Source organism: Ascaphus truei, chromosome 2, assembly GCF_040206685.1.
Source record: "Ascaphus truei isolate aAscTru1 chromosome 2, aAscTru1.hap1, whole genome shotgun sequence".
In the NCBI taxonomy this organism is placed as follows: Eukaryota; Metazoa; Chordata; class Amphibia; order Anura; family Ascaphidae; genus Ascaphus; species Ascaphus truei.
In genome coordinates this window covers 315600448-315621546 of record NC_134484.1, presented here as the reverse complement: position 1 = coordinate 315621546, position 21099 = coordinate 315600448, and the positions used below count along the sequence as shown (strand labels likewise).

Here is a 21099-nt window from a genome sequence, read left to right as displayed (position 1 = left end):
CCATGCATGTCTTTACGCTGCAAAATAAATGACATTCAGTATTACTTACTTTAATTCCCACCCCTCCATACCATAGTATAATCCACCCTGAATGGTATGCAGGAAGGAAACGCCCTTTTCCTTTTTAACAGAGACTGCCCATGACTGTGTAACATCAAACTGTGTTTAACTCCAACCAGACCTCTATTGTATTGACTGACCTCAGGACACCACATTAAAGGTTAGTAAAGTTTCAGATAAAGGAAACAAAAAAGATCGCTGGGCCCAGCTAAAAAAAGACAGAAACAGAATGAAAGAAAGATAAAGTGGTGCACTTGATGCCAGAAAGCAAACATGCATTTAACTTCTACAAAAGTACAAGCAGCACTTTTTACATTCACATTCACCAAATAAAATATGAAATGGCAGATCTGAGGCAGTATAGTGGGTTCCTGAGCCCATGTGGGTACTTCTTATTTAGTAAGGCCCCAGACTGCACCTTAGTTTGGGGGATATAGCTTCCAAAGACACTCCCCACAGTGTTTGCATCCACAGCAACAAGGCATTCTGGGGTTTGACTTTGAAAGCTCCAGCAATACTTGACAGCTTATATACCACCCATGTTCTATGCACACACTAAGGTACAGTTAGGGGCCTTATTTAGCGTGAGTGTCCCACGAGCTCAGGAAACAAAACTGTGCATCTGATCCCAGACAGTATAAATTAACAATAGTTGGATGAGTAGGCAAGATTATTTATTTATTAGGCATTCACAGATGAATATTTTCTAGCAGCATGTAAAAAAGGTTTGGAACCACTGCACTATTGCATTCCAATTTCCCTGTATTATAAAGCACTGCACAAACAAATAGGCATACATAAATAAAATGTAAAGGCTCAGAGCAACTTGCAGAGTTGGTGAATTATCCCCAACTCTGGCCCTATTCTCCCTATTCAACAGGTAGGTTCCCTAAAACTAAACTGAAATACTGCATGAATAATTTTCTCCTGTCTAGTACATGATAGTGGTAAATTTGTTTCCATAAAACTCCAAGATGGGAACTTTTACACTAGCGCTATTGCAGAAAGAGCATACAATCTACTGCATGTCATTTTGGGTCTTTATTTTAGAGTGTGCGTGTGAAACATTTACAAATTTTAAATATGGGAGTGCTTTCAGTTTACTGCATCACCCGGTATACTTGCCTAACTAACTGGGACTATACTGTAGCTGTGACACTAGTAGCCACTGTGTGCTGCAAACATGGCACCATAATCTTTATGCACGAGCACTTGTGAAGTAGCTATTCCCGGGAATCGTTTATCAAGCACCGCAACAGCCCATAATCAGTAGCTCAGCACCAAGCTTGGCACCAACCCAAGGTATGCGCCACTAAACAGAGCATATTATCAAGCCCTTTTGAGTTTGCTAAAGTAGGTGCTAGTTATGCTGAAATTGGTCTTGCTTCATACTGGATAGAAATCTTATTTTTAGTTCATGGAATGTTTTCCTAACCTTTGGTCAATCCGACTCCCTAACTCCTTAGTCCCACAATCTCCAACCACTAATCATACCCTTTTCTTTTTGAATGCTTTTAAGTCAACTTGCACATAAAAATCTGTCTCCCATGGGGGTAATTGAAAAATGCTGCTGTATCTTTTTTTTATTTTGCCTTTCAATTAATTAAGGGATTGCAGGTGTGTAATTACATTTTGTAACCTAGCAGTATTTTTTTTCCTTCTTTTTACACACTAAATATTGACACTGCAGCAAGTTATCAGTAACATGTAAACCACTTTAAAGCCAAGCTGTACACTTTTAAATAACTAAATAAATATAATGCATCCTGGAAAATACCCCCTTAAAGGTGGTGATTTGCAGCTGAAAACAGCCCAAACTGCCTCTTTGGACTATGTAACATAAGGGCCTAAATCAGAGATTGCATTGTACTGAGATTCCACCATTTTCCCTTCAGGACCTGCTTCTCCTGAAACAGCCCCTACAGATGTACCAAGACTTACTGCCCCCAGTGCCATGGACAAACAACCAAAGTTCCGCTGCACTGGCGACACTGTCTGTCGTGATCGCGTTGTGGGGGTGGGTCCATGATTCTCAATGGGACCCTCCACAACATTAATCCTTCAGGGCTGCGCCACCGCGATCTTGTGACCGTGATCAGCCATGGCATAGAGGTTGGTATTTCTACATTTGTACCCCTGCTCCTCTTTTTGCTGCACTGCAAAGTAAAGATGGACAAGAAAGGGGACAGAACACGTTTGCAACATTCCGAAAAAAGCCAAACAGAGGGATTGGTGAAGAATAAAATATAAATATATATAAATAAATATTCAGCAGTCATTCGGATTCTTTTTCTGCAAAACTATATACAAATATATTCAGGGACAATATAAGAAGCTTTCAAAAGAACTATTCAACCTAAGGGCAGTACAAAGGACACAGGGTCATTCCTTAAGGTTGGAGGAGAAGAGATTTCACCAGCAACAAAGGAAAGGTGTTTTTTTTGTTTGTTTTTTTTAAAGTAAGGGCAGCCAAAATGTGGAATTCATTACCAATGGAGACTGTGATGGCAGATACAATAGATATCTTCAAAAAAAAGGTTGGACATCTTTTTAGAGGTAAAAGGTATACAGAAATATACCAAACAATTAAACATGGGAAGTATGTTGATCATGGGTGAAATCTGATTTCTGATTTTGCCATTATTGGAGTTGGGAAGGAATTTCTTTTTCCGATTATGTGACATTGTTGGATGATGTTTCACTGGCATTTTGTTTGTCTTCCTTTGGATCAATATACTGTGAGTACAAATATAGGATAAAAGTATCTGTTTAAATTGATCTTTGGTCTAACTTGGACATATGTCTTTTTTCAACCTCATCTGCTATGTAACCACAATGCATTGTTTGCCACAGTACTGAACTGTTAACTTGTCATAAGTAGCGTGTAGGGGTGTCCTACAAGTTATCACGTTCTCTCTTGATTCTATTAAAAGAGAGAGGGTGAGAAAACGACATCAGTAGCGCTTCGTATTCAGCGTGTTAAAACATAATATAGCTCACATTACTCTTGGGAGCCAACCAAAGCAGAACTGTCAACAAAGATAACTAATCATCATACTTCTAGAGGAGTTGTTTGGCATCAAGGATGACTTCTTTATTGCTAAGAATTCCCCTCCCCCCTCATCCCCCACTTATTTGTGAGACTACAATGCTATTGTGGTATTTAAACAAACAGGGCATCTGCTTTTACATGTCACAAATGTAAATTTAGTTAATTTACATTTTTCAACTCTCGCTGGACTTCTAGACAAAATTGGCAGTCCGAGGATCTCCTGCATGAAAGAGAGAAAAGTACGCAGCATAAACAGACACTGAATGGGAGCAATGCAGTAACAGAGTTTAAACTGTGGCTGTATTGTATATTAGTGAAGTGAGCCTGTAAACAAATATTTAGATGTACTTTGTAACCCCCGGTATTTTCACACTCCTTGCTTAACAAATCACTTTACCCAAGATCTTCAGTTTGTATCCTGAAGTGAAATTGTAGAAATTGGCAAGAGTACAATACAATTAACACTTGTTGAACTGGTTATTAGGAGGAGTTCAGCATGTCAGGAATTATCAGGGACAAGTCTCCTCTCCAGTGTTTGCCTGAAACATGAGAAAATATTTGGATACATTCTAAAACAAAATAATTGCCATGTTTTATATAACTCTTATCTCATGTTTGCAAACGCTTCCACAATTTCTTGGACATTCCCAAATGTACTGTTGCGGTCTGCAAATTAGGATACGAACCTGAAGGGCAGAGGTAGGGGGTCATAAACAGACCTTGTCCTGGGATCAGAGGCCTAGAAATGCACTGGTATTGATGTCCGTTTCCAGGGTAGAGGCAGGGGGCAGGGGGCAGGAACGAATGGTCGGGTCCATGTCACATATAAACTATAAAAAAATATTTAATTTTTTTTTGTAAATTACATATATTTGGCAGCTACAGTAGAACTCACTAATGGGTCTCTTTTCTAAAGTCTCCCAGCTGCAACACTGAGGCAAAGCCAGTGAAATAAAAAGCACAATATTTAGTTCTAAAATATTTTTACCAGTAGAAAATACATTGAGTGTTGCCTTTCATTTTTAAATATGCCCTGTATATTTTCAGGTCTGTCAAGTATATTAAAGGCATCTTATTGAAAGCAGTTGGGGTTTTCCATTGATAAATCTGGTGCCGTTCTTTTGGAGCCGGCAGCACTTCTCAAATAAAACCTTATAAGTAGGTGATAAACTTTCTGCCAAATATACAATGGTGACGCACATAGCCTAAAAATAAATGTAGTCTTCAGATTTGCGCAATTCTATGCCTGGTCTCACTTGTGAATGGGAGTCACAGCTTTTTAGATGACAGAGTATTAATATTAGGGGGTTTTTGGGTGGAAAATTACGAAACTGGGCAGCATTTGATTTCCCATTTTTTTCCCCCATTGAGTAACAAACAGTGGATACTGTACAGTAATCCAGGACTGAAGTTGATGTTGATTAATACTGCCTGTTCAAATTACTGGGTACGGTTGGGACAATATGACAAAATGGAAGGGTTTTGAGAATCAAAGATGGGGATGGAAAAATGGGAGAAGTTTTTTAGGGCTTGAAATAATGGTAGTAGTCAAAGGTGTGTGTATTAGCAGGAAGTAAAAAAGGTTAGTAAATGTCCAGTGAAGGGATACTTATCAGTCAGGAGTACATGAATGTCAGGGATAGCCAGGTATTTGGGGAGTGTTTGAGAATGCAAGGTGTGCAGTAGGTGCTAATAAAAAGGGCAAGGTCAAGGAGGCCTACAATTGTTTAGTTGTAGTGGGTGTATAAAGTCAAGACAGCTAAGGTGTTGGTTATGTCAAAGGCAGGAAGGGAAGACCGTGTTAAGAAGGCATGGAAAGGCCATCTGAAGGTACAATGATTTCGTCTTGCATTCCAATATAAGCCTTTGTGTTATTATTTTCATCATCTTTATTCAAGGAATGCTTTAAAACAATGGTGGGTGGGGGTGGAGGGTATCAACATAAAGAAAGTGCAAATAGAAGTTTTGTTTTGATGCATTGCTCCATTTTCTACTCGCATTTGCATCAAATGTCTGAAAGTGTTTCTACATTTGAAGTAAATTGTTGACCAAAAAAGTGACGCAGGGAGACACAGGGGCCTATGCAATAAGCGTTCATAGCCACTTATTGAGCACTATCGGCCAAAATGCCTACTGCTATTCAGTAAGCCTTGATAAATGAGCGATAAAAGAATGAATCACCAACATTTTGAGCCTTCAAAAAAAAAAAAAAAATCGCCGGGTGAGCGGCGATAAACCCCTTATCGGCAGGTTCTGAAACTCGTGCAATTCTAGTAGTCTCGATTAGCTTATCAAGGCCAATTGCGGCTCTAGAATGGCAAGTTTCTCCCAAAATCCTCATGCCAGGAAAAGTTGGCATGAGGCTGCTGAGAGACTTAGAAAAAAAAAAAAAGCCCTTTACCTGCATTGGATTGATGCATGAAGTCTCCGGAGCTGATATCCATTAATATTCGCTCCTGAGACCGCCGGCATGAATCCCATGCAATAAAAATGCTTTTACAGAAAACTTCATTACCTTAGCGGCTAACTGCTAAGGCAATGAAGGGGTTACACCTCCCGCTACCCACCAAGGGCCAAATACCCCCTTCACAGACCCCCGCTACCCACAATAACACTAATACCCACCTCCTCTACCCCCACATGATTGATACCAGAAACCGCTGGTGTCCAGGGGTCCTCAGGTGGTCCCCGCAGGTGTCCGGGGTCCTCATCTGGTCCCTGCGGGTGTCCGGGGATCCTCAGATGGCCCCCGCAGGTGAACCCTCGGGTGGTCCCCACGGGTGTCCGGTGGTCCTCAGGTGGTCCCTGTGGGTGTCTGTGGGCCCTTGGGTTGTTTCCAGGAGTGTCCGTGGTTCCCACGGGCCCTCAGGTGGTCCCTACTGGTCCCGAATACATTGAAATAAATACACCCCACTCCCCCTCCCAACACATGCAGTACAGTAATGGGCAACATAACTTTTATCCAGATATGGATAATAGCTCATTTTCACATTATAAAATAAAACATTAGCCTGCCAGCATAAATAAAGTAATAAACCTTTCTACTTACCCCTGCCATCATGAAGGGTGTCCTTGTCAGCATACTTCAGGTCCATGTCCTCTGATGCCAGCAAGAATACATGAAAAAATACAATCTAATGGCCCCTAACCAATTAATAACCTTGGCGGTTAATAACCGCTAAAGTAATTAAGGGGTTAACCCTGTCCCCCGCTACCCACCTGGGAGGCCTAACCACCCACCCCAGGACCACTATACCCACCCTGTAACCATTGATTGGCATAGTGGTACATCATACCCATATAATATGGGCATGATATTATATATATTATATGGGTATGATGTACCACTATGCCAATCAATGGGTATAGGGAGGGTATAGTGGTCCTGGGGTGGGTGGTTAGGCCTCCCGGGTTGGTAGCGGGTTACGGGGGTTAACCCCTTAATTACTTTAGCGGTTATTAACCACCTGAGGAACCTGGACACCCGCTGCCTCTTGTATCAATCATATGGGGGTAGAGAAGGTGGATATTAGTGGGTAGCAGCTGTGTGGGTAGCAGCTGTGGGTAGCAGCTGTGGGTAGCAGCTGTTTATTGTGGGTAGCAGCTGTTTTAATATAAAATGTAATACTAGTGTAGATGAGCAGGGGGTATCCGGAGCAGAACTGCAGTGATTTGAGGTCCGGGAACCCCTGCTTCCCGAGATACAGGCCCCATTATGGGGTACCGGTATCTCCTATGCATTTAAATGTCCTCCGTCACGTAACCATGGAATAAAATGCATAGGAGATCCCGGCACCCCATAACAGGGCCTGTATCTCGGGAAGCAGGGGGTCCCCGGACCTGAAATCAACGCGATTCTGCTCCATAGACCCCCAGCTCATCTATACTAGTATTACTTTTTAAAATTAAAATACATTATTTTTGGGCAAGATTTGCGCAGGTAAAGCGACTCTCTCTGAGCAGCTCTCTCTGCAGCTGAAGGAAATCGCCAGGTAAGGCCTTTTCAGAGAGGCTATCATCACGCCACTGGCTACTCGCGAGTTTTGGGAATTTTGCTATCACAGGTAATCGAGGCTTTCTGAACACCGTGATAGCAACGCTAAAAAATGGCGATTTAAATGGCCCAGCGATTTTTATTTTATTTTATGAAGGCTACTAGCATAGGCCCCATAAAGTTTGCTACAGCTCATAAACTGTGTATCATGTAAATCCTCCTATTGTCACTTCTCATATCCCAAAGTGACGCAAATGGTGCAAACCTTAGAGAATAGACCTTGATACATTGACGCAAAGAGACGCAAGATAAAAATGACACAATTTGTGTCAATGTTGCTCCAGATTTGCAATGATACATCACCCCCAATTACTTTTATTCTTTTTTTAGTCCAAGCAGAAAGGATGATGAGCTGTTATCAGTGAAGCATGGAGATGAAGACATTTTCATTGCTGCCCAGTTCCAACAGACACTGACAGAGTTGGATGAAGATTTGAAAGGTATTTTCTGGGTTTTCAATTTTGACAAAAGCAATTGAATGGCAAAGATATCATCATATGATACAACCCCCCTAGAAAATGTGAAAGCAGAACCCAACTGCCAGAATTTCATATGTAAACATGAATATATGTTTTTCTAGCAAGGCCTGCTGTCATCTTCCCAGGCAGAAATATAATACTGGTTCCAATCAACAGTAATATGCAATATGTGAGAACCTAAAGGGTGCAATTGGGCACAGAGTTTGTAAATACAGTTTATTTGTACCAATGTTTGGGTACTCAGATAATCCTTCATCAGGGCTGCTATATGTAACTCCCCTTTGGAATTACCATGATCTTAAGGGGTTAATTGTGTGGGCCCACACAGAGTAATGCCCTTTTCCCATTGCATGGGTTCTGGGTACTCAGTAGATATTAAGCCCTGTCCACTTCTGCCTGTAACATCTCGAGGCATACAGCAAGGCCCCGCTTCTCGGTGCCCCGCTTTTTGGCGATCCGCCGATACTGAGAAGGGGGCCACCATGTCTGTGCATGCGCAGAACGGGCCGGTCCGGGGTCGCGCATGTGCAGAATGTTTTTTTTTGCCAATGTTGCGCATGCGTAGAACGGCGCATTGTCGGTCTACACATGCGCACATAACAAAAATCGCCGGTTCCTATATATATATATGACACACACACCAGGGGGAAAGTTTCTGAAAGCCTGATCCCAGGAGGAGGTGGAGTAGTGGGTTCTCGCTGTGATTAATGTGAATATGTTCAAATGATAGTATATTGTAAGGATCTCCTGTTATTGTTTTATAGTGAGGGATACGAACCTGGTAAGGTAGCATCCTACAGCGATGGCTCCCTTCACTATTGGGAGTTCATAGAGAGGCAGCCTATGCCCAGAGGGGAATCAACAGGCCATAGCCATGATATTTAGCATAGTACAGTTGGATTAGCCCCATCGGAGGATCCATAGCTGGCCTCATCCCAAGTCTGTATGTAGTGTCTGGGGGAAAGACCGTTATCCCCAGCAGAGGGAGTGTACCACCAGGTCCAACAGGGGCCCATATAGAATGAAGTTCTACCGAAGTAGGCTCCCGTAGGTAGCCACGGGAATCAAGCCTCAGCACCTCCCTAGTGGGTCAAGATAGGGGCAGCTAGAGAAGTAGGTTCAGATAGCATTAGTAAGAATGCAATTATGTCTATACCAATTACTAGTGTATATGGATGTAACAAAGCTGCTGTAGAATGAATAAAGCTAATGGTGCCCATCATTGCTACATCATTGCCCAGCCTCACAAATCCAGCCCGCTGATAAGGTAACCACTTCTGAGGGAGCCTAGATAAGAGACATTGACGTAAACTCCCTAGAGCTGGGCACGGAGGGTTGCACATATTTTTCTATATTGTATTTTTTTTGTCAAATGTTTATTGCAAATATAATTTTATTTAATCCTGATGAAAGCCCATTATAGGACTGAAATAGAGGATGAATAAATGCCATTTGGAAACTGTGTCAAGCAGAATCTGTTTAAAATCAAAGGCACTCATTGTCAAGTTTTTAGACAACAAAAGAGGTGTTTTGCCTTTACTTTATCCTGCTATGTGGCAAGTAGGTGTATTCCATGATTCAACACCCAGATTGTACTTTATACCATCTAGGTCCCTGTTTAAGTGCCTATTGACCACTTTGTTCACTAGATTTGTCTTATTCCTTGATTGGACAATTCCTAGCACAACCCAATTAGAATGTTATGGAGACTACTGCATCACAAGAGAGTGTGGTGAGGTTATCATACAGCTTGATGAGCAGCTCTTGTCGTAAACAGCAGGATAACAAAAATACCAATAGGGACAAAATTATGCTGAGAAAAGAAAATTAAAAGAAAATTGGGGCAGCCAGGTAAGGACTGGTAGAACCAGCACCAGAAAAAGCACAACAAAAACAAATACAGACCAGCGCCCAAACAGTGAATGAATTGTCCAATGAGTCCAAAGTATAGTCCAATAAAAATGAAACAGGCTTCACTCAGTGGATCCGTGACATGTGGAAAAATGACCCCCTGATGACCCGCTGCAACAGGCATCCTTGTTTTAATAAATTAGTTTTATTTCATCAGCTTCTGTGTTACATGTTCCATGTTGTGAGTTAGTATTGTTTTATGTTTTATGTTTTTATGTAATATGTTACAGTATACACTATGATTATTTTTTGTCATTTTTCCACATATCACAGATCCACTGAGTAAACAGCAGGAACACAACAAATTGTAGCCATGTTTTGCAGTATTGAACTGTGAATTACCAAGAATATTTGAGTATACTTTGAAATGTTTTTGACACTCATTTTGCTTCCTTGTTCAAAATCTTTTTACCAAAAAGCTCTTGTTTAACTTTGGAGATAAATTAATACATTAAAATAGAACGATTTTGAACATATGCCACAGCTTTGTTACTACAGCTACTAAATGGGACCATATTATCATGATGAAATATACTATTTTTACTTGTTATTGTCAGTCATTGTTTTCTGTAATAAGCTCAATACAACTACCCACCCTCATTTCATAGACAAGTATTCAAATCTAGGTTCCCAAACTCCCTATTACACCTCTTACTTTTACAGGTACTGATGTAGCCAGCCTCATTATTCCTAGTGATAACACCACAAAAACGTTATAGCACGGTATACTGTATCACAGAGTTGCCATAGAATTCAATGACAGAGATGGTGCAGAATATTACAACATAACCTATCATATTCCAGCGAATGGGAACAATGAAGCTGGCTACATCTATATGTTTCTCACATGTCTATAAAATATAACCATAACAAAAGTGTAATCGTTCACCCACACTGAGTACCGTACCCTTGAAAAATTGTTGAAAACTTCCTACATTTGTTTTACAGATATGGATGATGTGGACAATGCCTATAGTAACCATAACCGTTCTCTGTCAAGCTCCATCTATGAAAAATACAGCTATGAATATGCTGCTGTGACAGAGTCAGATGTTGTACTTGCTGTTCCAGTAACAATAATAGATGAAGTTCCTGATGTTAACATGTACAGTCCCAAAAGTCCTACAGAAAAAGCCTCACCTGAAAAACAGTACATTATGCAAGGAATAAAAAGTGCCCACAATAATATAGAGAACCAGACCAAAAATAAACATGCAGTTTCTACTGATGGAGAAAATGTGGTTAGCAGAAGTGGGACAACATACAGCAACGTAACATCTAATTATCCAATAGCAGAATCATATGCAACATTTCCTAAAAAGCCTGAAGGTACACTCCAACCATCTATATCATATAGAAACGAGTTCAATACCAGCACAACCTACAGGCATGGAAATGGGAGGGACCTTGGAGAATGGAAGCCATCTCCTTCCATCGAGCCAAGGATTGAAAGAAAGCCTGTAAAGGAAATAGTTGACACATTCTGTGAAAGCAAGCAAGCAGATAAAAACAAAATCAAAACAGAAATAGAACAACCTCTTAATTTGCTAAACAATGGTAGTAAGACAACAGAGCCTGTAAAACCAACTTTTCGTCCGCAGCTATCATATGAACCAAAAGGAGGTCTGACAACTTTCACAGTTGTTCCACCCAAATCAGGTGTGAAACAGTATGAGAGGAGTGTTTCCCTCTCAGCCAGTGCCATTAAGATAGATGATCTGGGCAATCTCATTAGTCCACATTCTTCAGTTAATAAGAAAGACATAAATGATAGTTTCAATAATGAGACAGAGGGTCCTCTTCTTGAGAGAGCTAAAGAGTTCTGGAGATCAAATTCGATGGACCCACAGGCAGGTAACTCCAAACAGCAACCTGCCAAAAAGTTATCTGTCCACAGTAATAAGCCAAGTAATCACATACCAGAGAATAAACTAACTTATCTGGCATCAAAAGGAGTAACACCACAGACACCTATTAACAAATTGAGTGAAAGAGATAATGGATTGCCACAGCCCAAACTCTTCCACCCAGCAGCAGTTTCTGAACAGAAGATGATAATTATAGAAAGCACAAGCAAGGGGAAACCAGACCTGCCAATTCTGAAGCCTTCTTACAAGCGAACATCCAGCCAGTATGTTGCATCTGCTATTTCAAAATATACAGAGCCCCCAAATACTAAATCTCTTGAGATGCCTGAGACCAAACAGGAGACAAAATGTGATAACAGAGGTTTGCCTATGGCTCCCAAACCAAACACCAGAAACATTCCAGTGGAAGAGCAAAAAGTTGAAATCAGAACTTATAATAAGCAAGAAACAGATGCAGAATGGAAAAAAATGATTAGCAATAATGGGCAAGGAGAAGACAAAAGCCCCATAATCGAACCATTAAGCAAAACCAACATGGTGAATAAGCAATCAAAAATAAATGCTGAGCACCGGAATTTTAATGAATCGCAAAGCATAGTGGGTAATAAACCTAGCTCGAAAGTAGAACAAAAATGTGAAAATACCAGCAATTTATGTTTGTCTCCTCCAGTGGAGTCCCAGGCTCGTTTAGCTTCTAGCGCTTCATCTAATTCCTTCCTAAAAGCTGTAAGAGAGAAGTCTGTTAAAATGGAGCAAGCTAATTCCTTGGGGTTCAGCATCCATCCATCAACTCCTGTGAACATTGCAGGAAAAGAAGACAGACCAGATAGTATATATTCAACAACAACAGATGAGCCAGATATTTCTGGCAACAGCGATATCTTCGGACCGAAAGCAAAGTTGCGTTCAGTGGTGCAAAAACCAGCGCAGAAAGATATGTCTCTGCACAGTGCTCTAATGGGAGCCATTCAGTCTGGCCAAGGAAAAGAAAAACTTAAAAAATTACAGGTAAAGTAGAGAGACCCATGTTAATGCTGCAATCCACCTTGGATGTATTTGAAAGGGAAGACCTCACAGAGCAGAAATGCACCTGTCTTACCACTAGAAAAAAAGGGCAGCATGAATAAGAGTTAATGAATAAGGTGAACACCACGCATCCTAGTGATACTCAACTGGTATACAGGCAGTCCTCGTTTTACAACGCTTCGCTTTACAACGAATGGCTTATCCAATGCTATGCAATGCATACCTATATTCATTTTTACAACGCCAAAATGGCTTATCCAACGCTCTTACGACGCTTTGCAACGTTGTGTATGTGTGCATATATATACACATTCACATAAACAACGTTGCAAAGTGTCATAAGAGCATATATATAATATTATACTATATTATATTATACTATATAATATATTATTTATTATGTTATATTATATATATAATACAGTATACTGTATATACTATATAATTTATGTTTGTACTGCATATCTTATCGCCTGCATAAAATATTTGGTGTATTTTAGTGTTAAAAATGCCTTCAGGAACGGAACCTTTCATTTAAACAGTGGGAAAACGTGTTTCGCTTTACAACGTTTCGCTTTGCAACGCCATTTTGAGTAAAGCATTGTGTCGGATAACCGAGGACTGCCTGTACTGGTTTGTGGGCCGCAATTTTATTTCCATGGAGGTGCAGGAAATTTTGAGAGTATTTTCCTTGTATTCTGAACTTTCAGTGGAAAAGCAATGACATTCCTGCTCTGTTCAATAAAATAAAAAAAATGATGAATGAAATAGAATGAGGAAGGAGTGAATGTTACTTCAGTTGAAACATTTTTACATTATGCATAAACCAGTGAATGTTTGTTTTGTTAGGACTATGTACAAACAATAAATATAATTTGTATTGTATTTATAGTAACAGGGTTTTCTTCAGTTTCCAACATATTACCAATATAAAAAAAAATTGGCTTCATTTATTAAATGAAGTTATCCTTAAAGTAATAATTAACATAATTGGTATCTTTGGAAATAAAGACAGTGAAGCAGCAGAAGCGTGCAGGGTGCATTGCCTGTGCGAAGGGATAGCAGATCCTGCTCAATGTGTGAAATACAAATGGGAAAGAGGTCAAACCCCTCCCAATGTTTCAACTAGCTACCTTTCTAAACCAACATGAACAGTTGAAAAACACATCCAGTATCCAACCTTTTAGACATGCCATGACAATTGGGTTCCTGTGACACGGTGGTCCTAGGAAAGGCTTCTCCTTTATGCAGGTCGCTAGAAAATACAAATCTGCAGGTATATACAGTACATAAATATTGTTGCTAAAGCTGATGGCTTATAAGTTTTGTTTTAAGTGCTGCTTTCAAATATGATGCTTATTTTGGCATGAGTTTTGCAGCATGGAGGTTAATAAAAGCCTAAAGGCCTTATTCTATATTCCTACAAAGCTGCCATTTAAACTATTCTTGGGCAAAAATGCACAACCAGCTTCTTCAAGCATATATTGAATTACCCGCTTAGTGTTTGTGGGAACAACATTTTTTGGATATGGGTTTCGAAAGATTAGTAAAATATTATTTATTCAGAGTATTTTTTTTAAATAAATTAATACTTTTTTCACGTCAATATATACTCTATATTTGGGAAAGTTTACAACCAGAAAATATTATTGGTTTTATTTACTTGATGTAAAAGTGGAGCAATTCTGGGGCAATATAACTGTACCATACTGTATGGGTCAAATTAAAAATACTATTAAAAGCAATAGCATTTTGTCTTTGACCCGTTTCTTGTCCCAGATCTACTTCACATTTGCCTTGATACATAGGCTAGGAGTCATCAAACTCTGGTACAATTGAGTTGATATCGCACCCATTAAAAAAAAAATGAGTGTACTTTAACATTTTACGCGCTGCAATATTTTAAGTAGTCGGAATTAACGCTACCAATAATTAGCAGCTAATTTCTGCATCGCTGTGCAATGGGGTTGGGTAAGGTCATATTTCTACCACAGGGTTATGTTATATCAATTATTACATAACCCAATGGTAGGAAATACATGAACTCTTTGATGCATGTGGCTACCAAGGTATATAAGACACCGAAGGGGATAATGTTGAACAAAAACTGCATTAGTCCTGGCTACCAACGTGGTTAGTAAGGCATTGCGTGGCAAAGGCAAACAAGGGGTTAACCCCAACCACCATACCCCAGTGGACCTAGCCCCCTACACTCAACACCGATCCCCCTAGAAATCTTACCCCCCCCCCCCTCCATAGTACTGGCCAAAAGCGCTATTAGCCAAATGTGACTGATATAGCTATTGGACATTATAAGGTACTACATACATAAATACATCATACAAAATGCATATATAAACATTACCAATTCTATATATAAACATGATTAAACACAGCAAATGAAAGATTAACCCATTCAGTGTCAGTATGGCTACCTAGGTCCTCTGAATGACAGACTAGGTAGCCACATTAACACTCAATGGCAATCTGTACTAAAATATTGACTCAACCTATTCATCATAAAGGCCATCAACATCTTCAAATCTGGAGCACCCTCGAACCAATTCAAAAACAGGGGCGATGCCCAACCATAAAGAAGGCTATAACATGAATTCAAAAGCCGGGTGGCCAATAAAAACAAAAACGTAAAAACCCGAAAAACAATCCAAACGCCCGATTGCCCAAAATAGAAAGTCCCTAACATTTATATCTTGGCGTATTTGCAATCCTGAACCCCATTGGCCATCCATGCGTGCAACAGGGGATCCTCAATTTGATCCTCTTCATTGAAGATTCATCTTCTGTAAGTATTTCTGTTATTCTTTTCCTCCTATTCTTCCAAACCATCTTCTTCTTTAATCTTCTGCCAATTGATGTGGTCTCCTTGCGGACTTCTGGTCTTCTGCAAGGGCCCTGGCCTTGTATACTGGCTAGGGCCATCTCATAAAACTTGTCACAGGGTCACATGGTTTAGCAACTAATGATATTGATTTCTGTACCATGTGATTCCCTCTATTTCTAATGAGATAACAATTTGTGCCAACCAAGCTCCCCTCGGTTTGTAAAAGAAAATGATGTCATTAGCAATGGAGAGAATCATGGTACAGCACCTAATACAATTGGATGATGTAGCATCTGACCCTGTGACTTGTTTTCTGTGATGTCCAAATCAGTATGAAAAGGACAGGGCCCTCACAGAAGACCATAAGTCACCAAGTAGAATATTAAACAAGACGGCTTGGAAGCAAATAAGAATAAACACACTTACAGAGGATGCATTTTCAGTTAATAAAGGATCAAGGTCTTTGGGTCAAGTTGAGGATGCCCCGTGGCAGAGCAATGGATGGTCCCGGATTACAAATAGGCTAAAAGGCCTGTATTTTGGGGCGCAATTTTTTTATTTCATTTTTGTTTTTACTGGCTATAAGGTCTTTTGGATACATTATATGATTGAGCATCAACTATTTTTATGATGGGTTCTAGGTGGGCACCAGCCCTAAAGAAGCGGAGGACTGTCATCATAGATGGGTTAAGTGTCTTTTATTACAGGTTGCCATTGATTTGAAAATGTGGCTACTTAGGCTCTCATTGAGAGGGTCTAGGTTGCTACACTGACACTCAATCAGTTACTGTTTTATTTGCTTTGTTTATTCATGTTTATAAATGGTACTGTTAATGTGTGTATTTTGTATGATGTGTTTATGTATGTAGTGTACTTATAGTGGCTAACAGGACTATTGCCCATTAGTCTACAGGGGGATATGTTTGTGACAGGGGATGTAGAGAGGGTGGTTGGGCCCCTTTGGGGGGGCAGGGGGATGGTTTTAGGGGTTACACCCTTTGCCTTAGCGATTAGTAAAGCATTGCCGTGAGTTAGGTAGTCAAGGTGGGAGTACGGGGTAGTGTAGGATTTGTTCAATATTAACCCCCTTAGAAACCCTTAGTGGTGAGCTAATCATGGAAACCCATGGAGGTGTAAATATATTGAGGTATATATATATATGTATATATATATATATATATATATATATATATATATATAGTTTACATAGGCAACATGGTGCTAACACAAGCTTTTGATAGGTGATAAATATTTGCTGTCATTTTTGGCGTTAGCCAGGTAAAGGTAAAAATTGTGACTTGATGACTGGCATCAAAATTAGTACATTTGTGGTATTGACTAATTTTGGTGCCATTCACAATGTATTTATTTTTTAGAGATAAGACATGCGTTATTTTTAGCAGTAACACATTGATGACTTCTTAAATATTACAAACTTGCTATATCATAGACAGAGACCGGATGACTCTAAGCCATAGACCCTTAGGTCTATATTATAACCGATTTGTTTTTATTAGCTGATTGGAGTTTTTAGGTGCATATTTTAAGCCATGATCTAAGTTAGATATTGGTTCACAAGCATAGCTACATGCATCTTCAGCCAACTGCTTGTATTTTTATCAACACATTACCTACAGAAATAAGGTATTTTCTTTTCTAGTCAGATATGACCAAAGCTGTACTGTATACTCCTCAAAAAAAAATTCAGGACATATGCATTGCTACTATAACTATAGCATAATTAGGAAAACTGGGAACATGTCACCTTCTCAATGACTCATTCTACATTCCCCAAAACATTGTGCATTATCGCTACATGATATTCTCCTACTGTCTAAAGAAATTACAAAACAGATTTCTTGACCGATGATGTATTTGTCCATTGTCTGGAGTCTCTATGTGTAAACATATTGTTAACATATATTTACATTAGAGCTCCCCAACAAATGAAGAGGAGAAGAAATTTGCTGAACCAGAGAATGAGCGATCCGCACTACTGTCAGCAATTAGAGATCAGAGTGGCATCTCAAGACTGAAAAAAGTTAGTGTCAAATATAACCTATTAAACCCCTTTATTGTCTAGTTTATTGGCCTCTTTCCAATGAAGAACAGTTAATATTTAAATGTACTGTAGTTGCATAAAACAGGCGTGGAAGTTTCCTGTCCAAAGGGGCTACAGATACAGTAAGCCATTTTATAAGGCGTGTGGGGTGTTATTGTCCTTACTTTGTAATTATCATACAGTATTTAAAATAAGGAGAATATTGTACACAAATGTAGATGACAAAAATAAATTGTATTTAAAAGCTCACGACCATACCAATATGATGATAAAAACATGGGCCTCCTGTTATTGTATTTTACACTCATTCTACTGTACTGCGGTACATACTGACAGATTGTAAATAAATAGTCATGTATCATTGTTATGTATCTTGTCCATTAGAAATGTGAAAACAAATACAACATATGCTGTTCTATTGCCCATACGTTACTAGTGAAATGATTACTTTTTGATTAATCATTTGCCGTCTCTCTGGCAGGTATCTTCTCCGGCCTCTGATGAACTCCACACTATAAAAAATATTGACGTGTCAATGAAAGAGGTGGAAATGGCATGCACTGAACCACTATCCATTCCTCCCCCACCACTGATGACTCCACCTCCACCACCACCCCTCATGCCTCCACCACCACCACCACCACCATCATCATCATATGTAATCTCAGCACCCAAAACTTCACCAGCCTTTACAAACAACTCTATAGATGTGAGGGAGTCGTTAATGGAAGCTATCCGCTCTGGCAATGGTGCTTCAAGATTGAAAAAGGTAAGATACAGTAACTGCTGCCAAGCCATGGAAAACTTATGAATAATAATAATTAAATTATAATTTTTTCATACAGTAGGATTGATTGGACATGTAGCCCAGGAAATAACAGTTATGCACCATCCAGACTCTTGCGTTCTTCTCAAGGATGTCTTCTTTCTACCCCCTTTGTATCTAAAGCCCTCTCCCGCCTTAAACCTTTTTCACTGACTGCCCCACACCTCTGGAATGCTCGACTAGCACCCTCTCTATCCACCTTTAAGACCCACCTTAAGACACACTTGCTTAAAGAAGCATATGAATAGCACTCTGGATATTCTGAACACATGATTACATATAGCTTGGCCCCCTGCAGACGCACTTACCAGAACTCCCTCCTACTGTCTCTGTACGTTCTCACTACCTACCAATTAGACTGTAAGCGCCTCGGGGCAGGGACTCCTCTTCCTTAATGTTACTTTTATGTCTAAAGCACTTATTCCCATGATCTATTATTTATATTATCTGTTATTTATTTGATTACCACATGTATTACTACTGTGAAGCGCTATGTACATTAATGGCGCTATATAAATAAATTGTGTAGATAAAGGTAAAAGACAGGCGCTACTTGTCAGATGAAACCAATAAATAATAAGTGGAAAAGTGATTGAGAGAAATGGGTGACCCAACCCCTTGCTCAAACCTCACTGGTGGGACCTGTTTCACGGGTTCCAAGGATTAAGTATTGCTCAAAACATCCAGGGGGAGCATGAGGGAAGATAAGAGAACAAAATATATATATAAGTGCAGACGTTATGTAATTAGATGAGTACAGTATTTCAGCAGTGTCTTTGCTCGTATGGCTATTCTACTCACAGGAGCAAGGTATATTCAAAGCAGTTGGCAAATTGGGTTGCCACCCTTGAAGATGTCTATGATCTGTGCCCCCCAGGCAATGATCCGACAGCGGTATGTGTATAGAGAGAGGGAGAGACTACATAGTGCGATCAGTATGAAAAAAGTTTATATATAGAAAACACAATAAAAATGCGCACTTACAATTTGCACAAAGGTAAAAAGCATGTATCACATAATGTGAATGGAGGGTGTCCCGAAACAGCTCACCGCCTCCTTCTGGTCAGTCTGCTGGCTTCCGCGGCTCTGTGTCCTGGACCGGAGCTTCCTTCTGCGCGCCCGTCTGCAAGGTGTGACGTCACTGCATACAGAGCTGGTTTCTACGGATCCTCTCCAAGACCAAAATAGGTCCGCAGGTATAATTCTACGCGTTTCGCCCAGCTACCAAACTGTTTCTCGGCTTCGAAGCCGAGAAACAGTTTGGTAGCTGGGCGAAACGCGTAGAGTTATACCTGCGGACCTATTTTGGTCTTGGAGAGGATCCGTAGAAACCAGCTCTGTATGCAGTGACGTCACACCTTGCAGACGGGCGCGCAGAAGGAAGCTCCGGTCCAGGACACAGAGCCGCGGAAGCCAGCAGACTGACCAGAAGGAGGCGGTGAGCTGTTTCGGGACACCCTCCATTCACATTATGTGATACATGCTTTTTACCTTTGTGCAAATTGTAAGTGCGCATTTTTATTGTGTTTTCTATATATAAACTTTTTTTCATACTGATCGCACTATGTAGTCTCTCCCTCTCTCTATACACATACCGCTGTCGGATCATCGCCTGGGGGGCACAGATCATAGACATCTTCAAGGGTGGCAACCCTATTTGCCAACTGCTTTGAATATAGCTTGCTCCTGTGAGTAGAATAGCCATACGAGCCAAGACACTGCTGAAATACTGTACTCATCTAATTACATAACGTCTGCACTTATATATATATTTTGTTCTCTTATCTTCCCTCATGCTCCCCCTGGATGTTTTGAGCTATATAAATAAAGACATACAATACAATACAATAACAGGCACTGTCAGTTCCTGCCCCAAGTAGTTTAGTTTTTGGTGCTCTCTCACATGCGGTTCAACAGCATTGCATGACTATATTTTCAGTACACTGGGACTTGTTTTTGTACGTTTGTTAGTTTTCTAAATTGTCATCACATTACGATATTTAAACATAGCTTTCCTCCGGTTTGAGGACATAAAAAGCTCGCTCATCTTTAAGTCGAGAAGCACTTTGGCAACTCACTTTTCTTGATGCTTAGAGGCAATTGTAAATAAGCATCAATTGCTTGTAACGTTGATACTGAGATCACCTTAATTCAAATTCACTAATAAAAGTAAAAAATTTAAATTAAACAAATCAGAAAAAAAAAAAAAAAACCTCCAAAACCTTCTTTGCCAATTATACACGGATCCTCAGCAGTTCCCTCTCCTGAGTGTGGGAGTAAGAAGAGCTTTGACCAAAGCAGAAATAGAAGCAGCGAAGCCGCGCTCGTGCTGTCAGACGCGATGATTTCATTAAGCCGCTTGCTGCTGGATGCATGGAGGTATTCCCAATCACTCCATGTAACGAAAAACAGAAAGGTGCACACAGCGCACCGGGGGTTAATAACAAATAACGCAATAATGTGTATGCACAAATAGATTAAATAGTTGTGAATAATAGATGAACAATATCACCAAAAATATAATTAAGGCTCAATAATAAAAACCAAAAATATATAAGTATAGTATAACTCAATATTGCACCTTTCTGTTTCCTTTGACCAAAGCAGCTTTAAACACTGGTTACTAAAACTATCAGTGTCTCAAGAACCAGGGTGTCCCGGAGCTTCAAAAAATATATAATGTGATTCAGCTCTGGAGAATCCTCTGTTTCAAGTAAAATAAGGACGTGTAGGCGGGATTGCCTGTCAAGGTCTCGGTGTACTTAGTTTGTAAGCGTTGACTTTCTTTCCAGGAAATAGCAATGAGTATAACTATATTATACTTTTTTTTTTAAAGTACGGTTTGTTTTTACTGACCATTCTACACCAAGCGTCTGGCATCAATATCCCAAATCATGACCTTTTGCTACAATTTTATTT

General features: G+C 39.9%; 1 protein-coding gene across 7 annotated transcripts in view; it reads left to right on the top strand.

The window, feature by feature from the left end:
* Positions 1-21099, top strand: part of COBL (cordon-bleu WH2 repeat protein) — a 431588-nt gene that overhangs the window by 397348 nt on the left and 13141 nt on the right. For all 7 annotated transcript variants that reach the window (XM_075586506.1, XM_075586505.1, XM_075586504.1 and 4 more), the window contains 4 exons: positions 7497-7606; positions 10505-12432; positions 17226-17333; positions 17836-18123. In XM_075586506.1, coding sequence (XP_075442621.1) covers positions 7497-7606; positions 10505-12432; positions 17226-17333; positions 17836-18123 — 2434 coding nt within the window. The remainder of the gene's footprint in view (positions 1-7496; positions 7607-10504; positions 12433-17225; positions 17334-17835; positions 18124-21099) is intronic.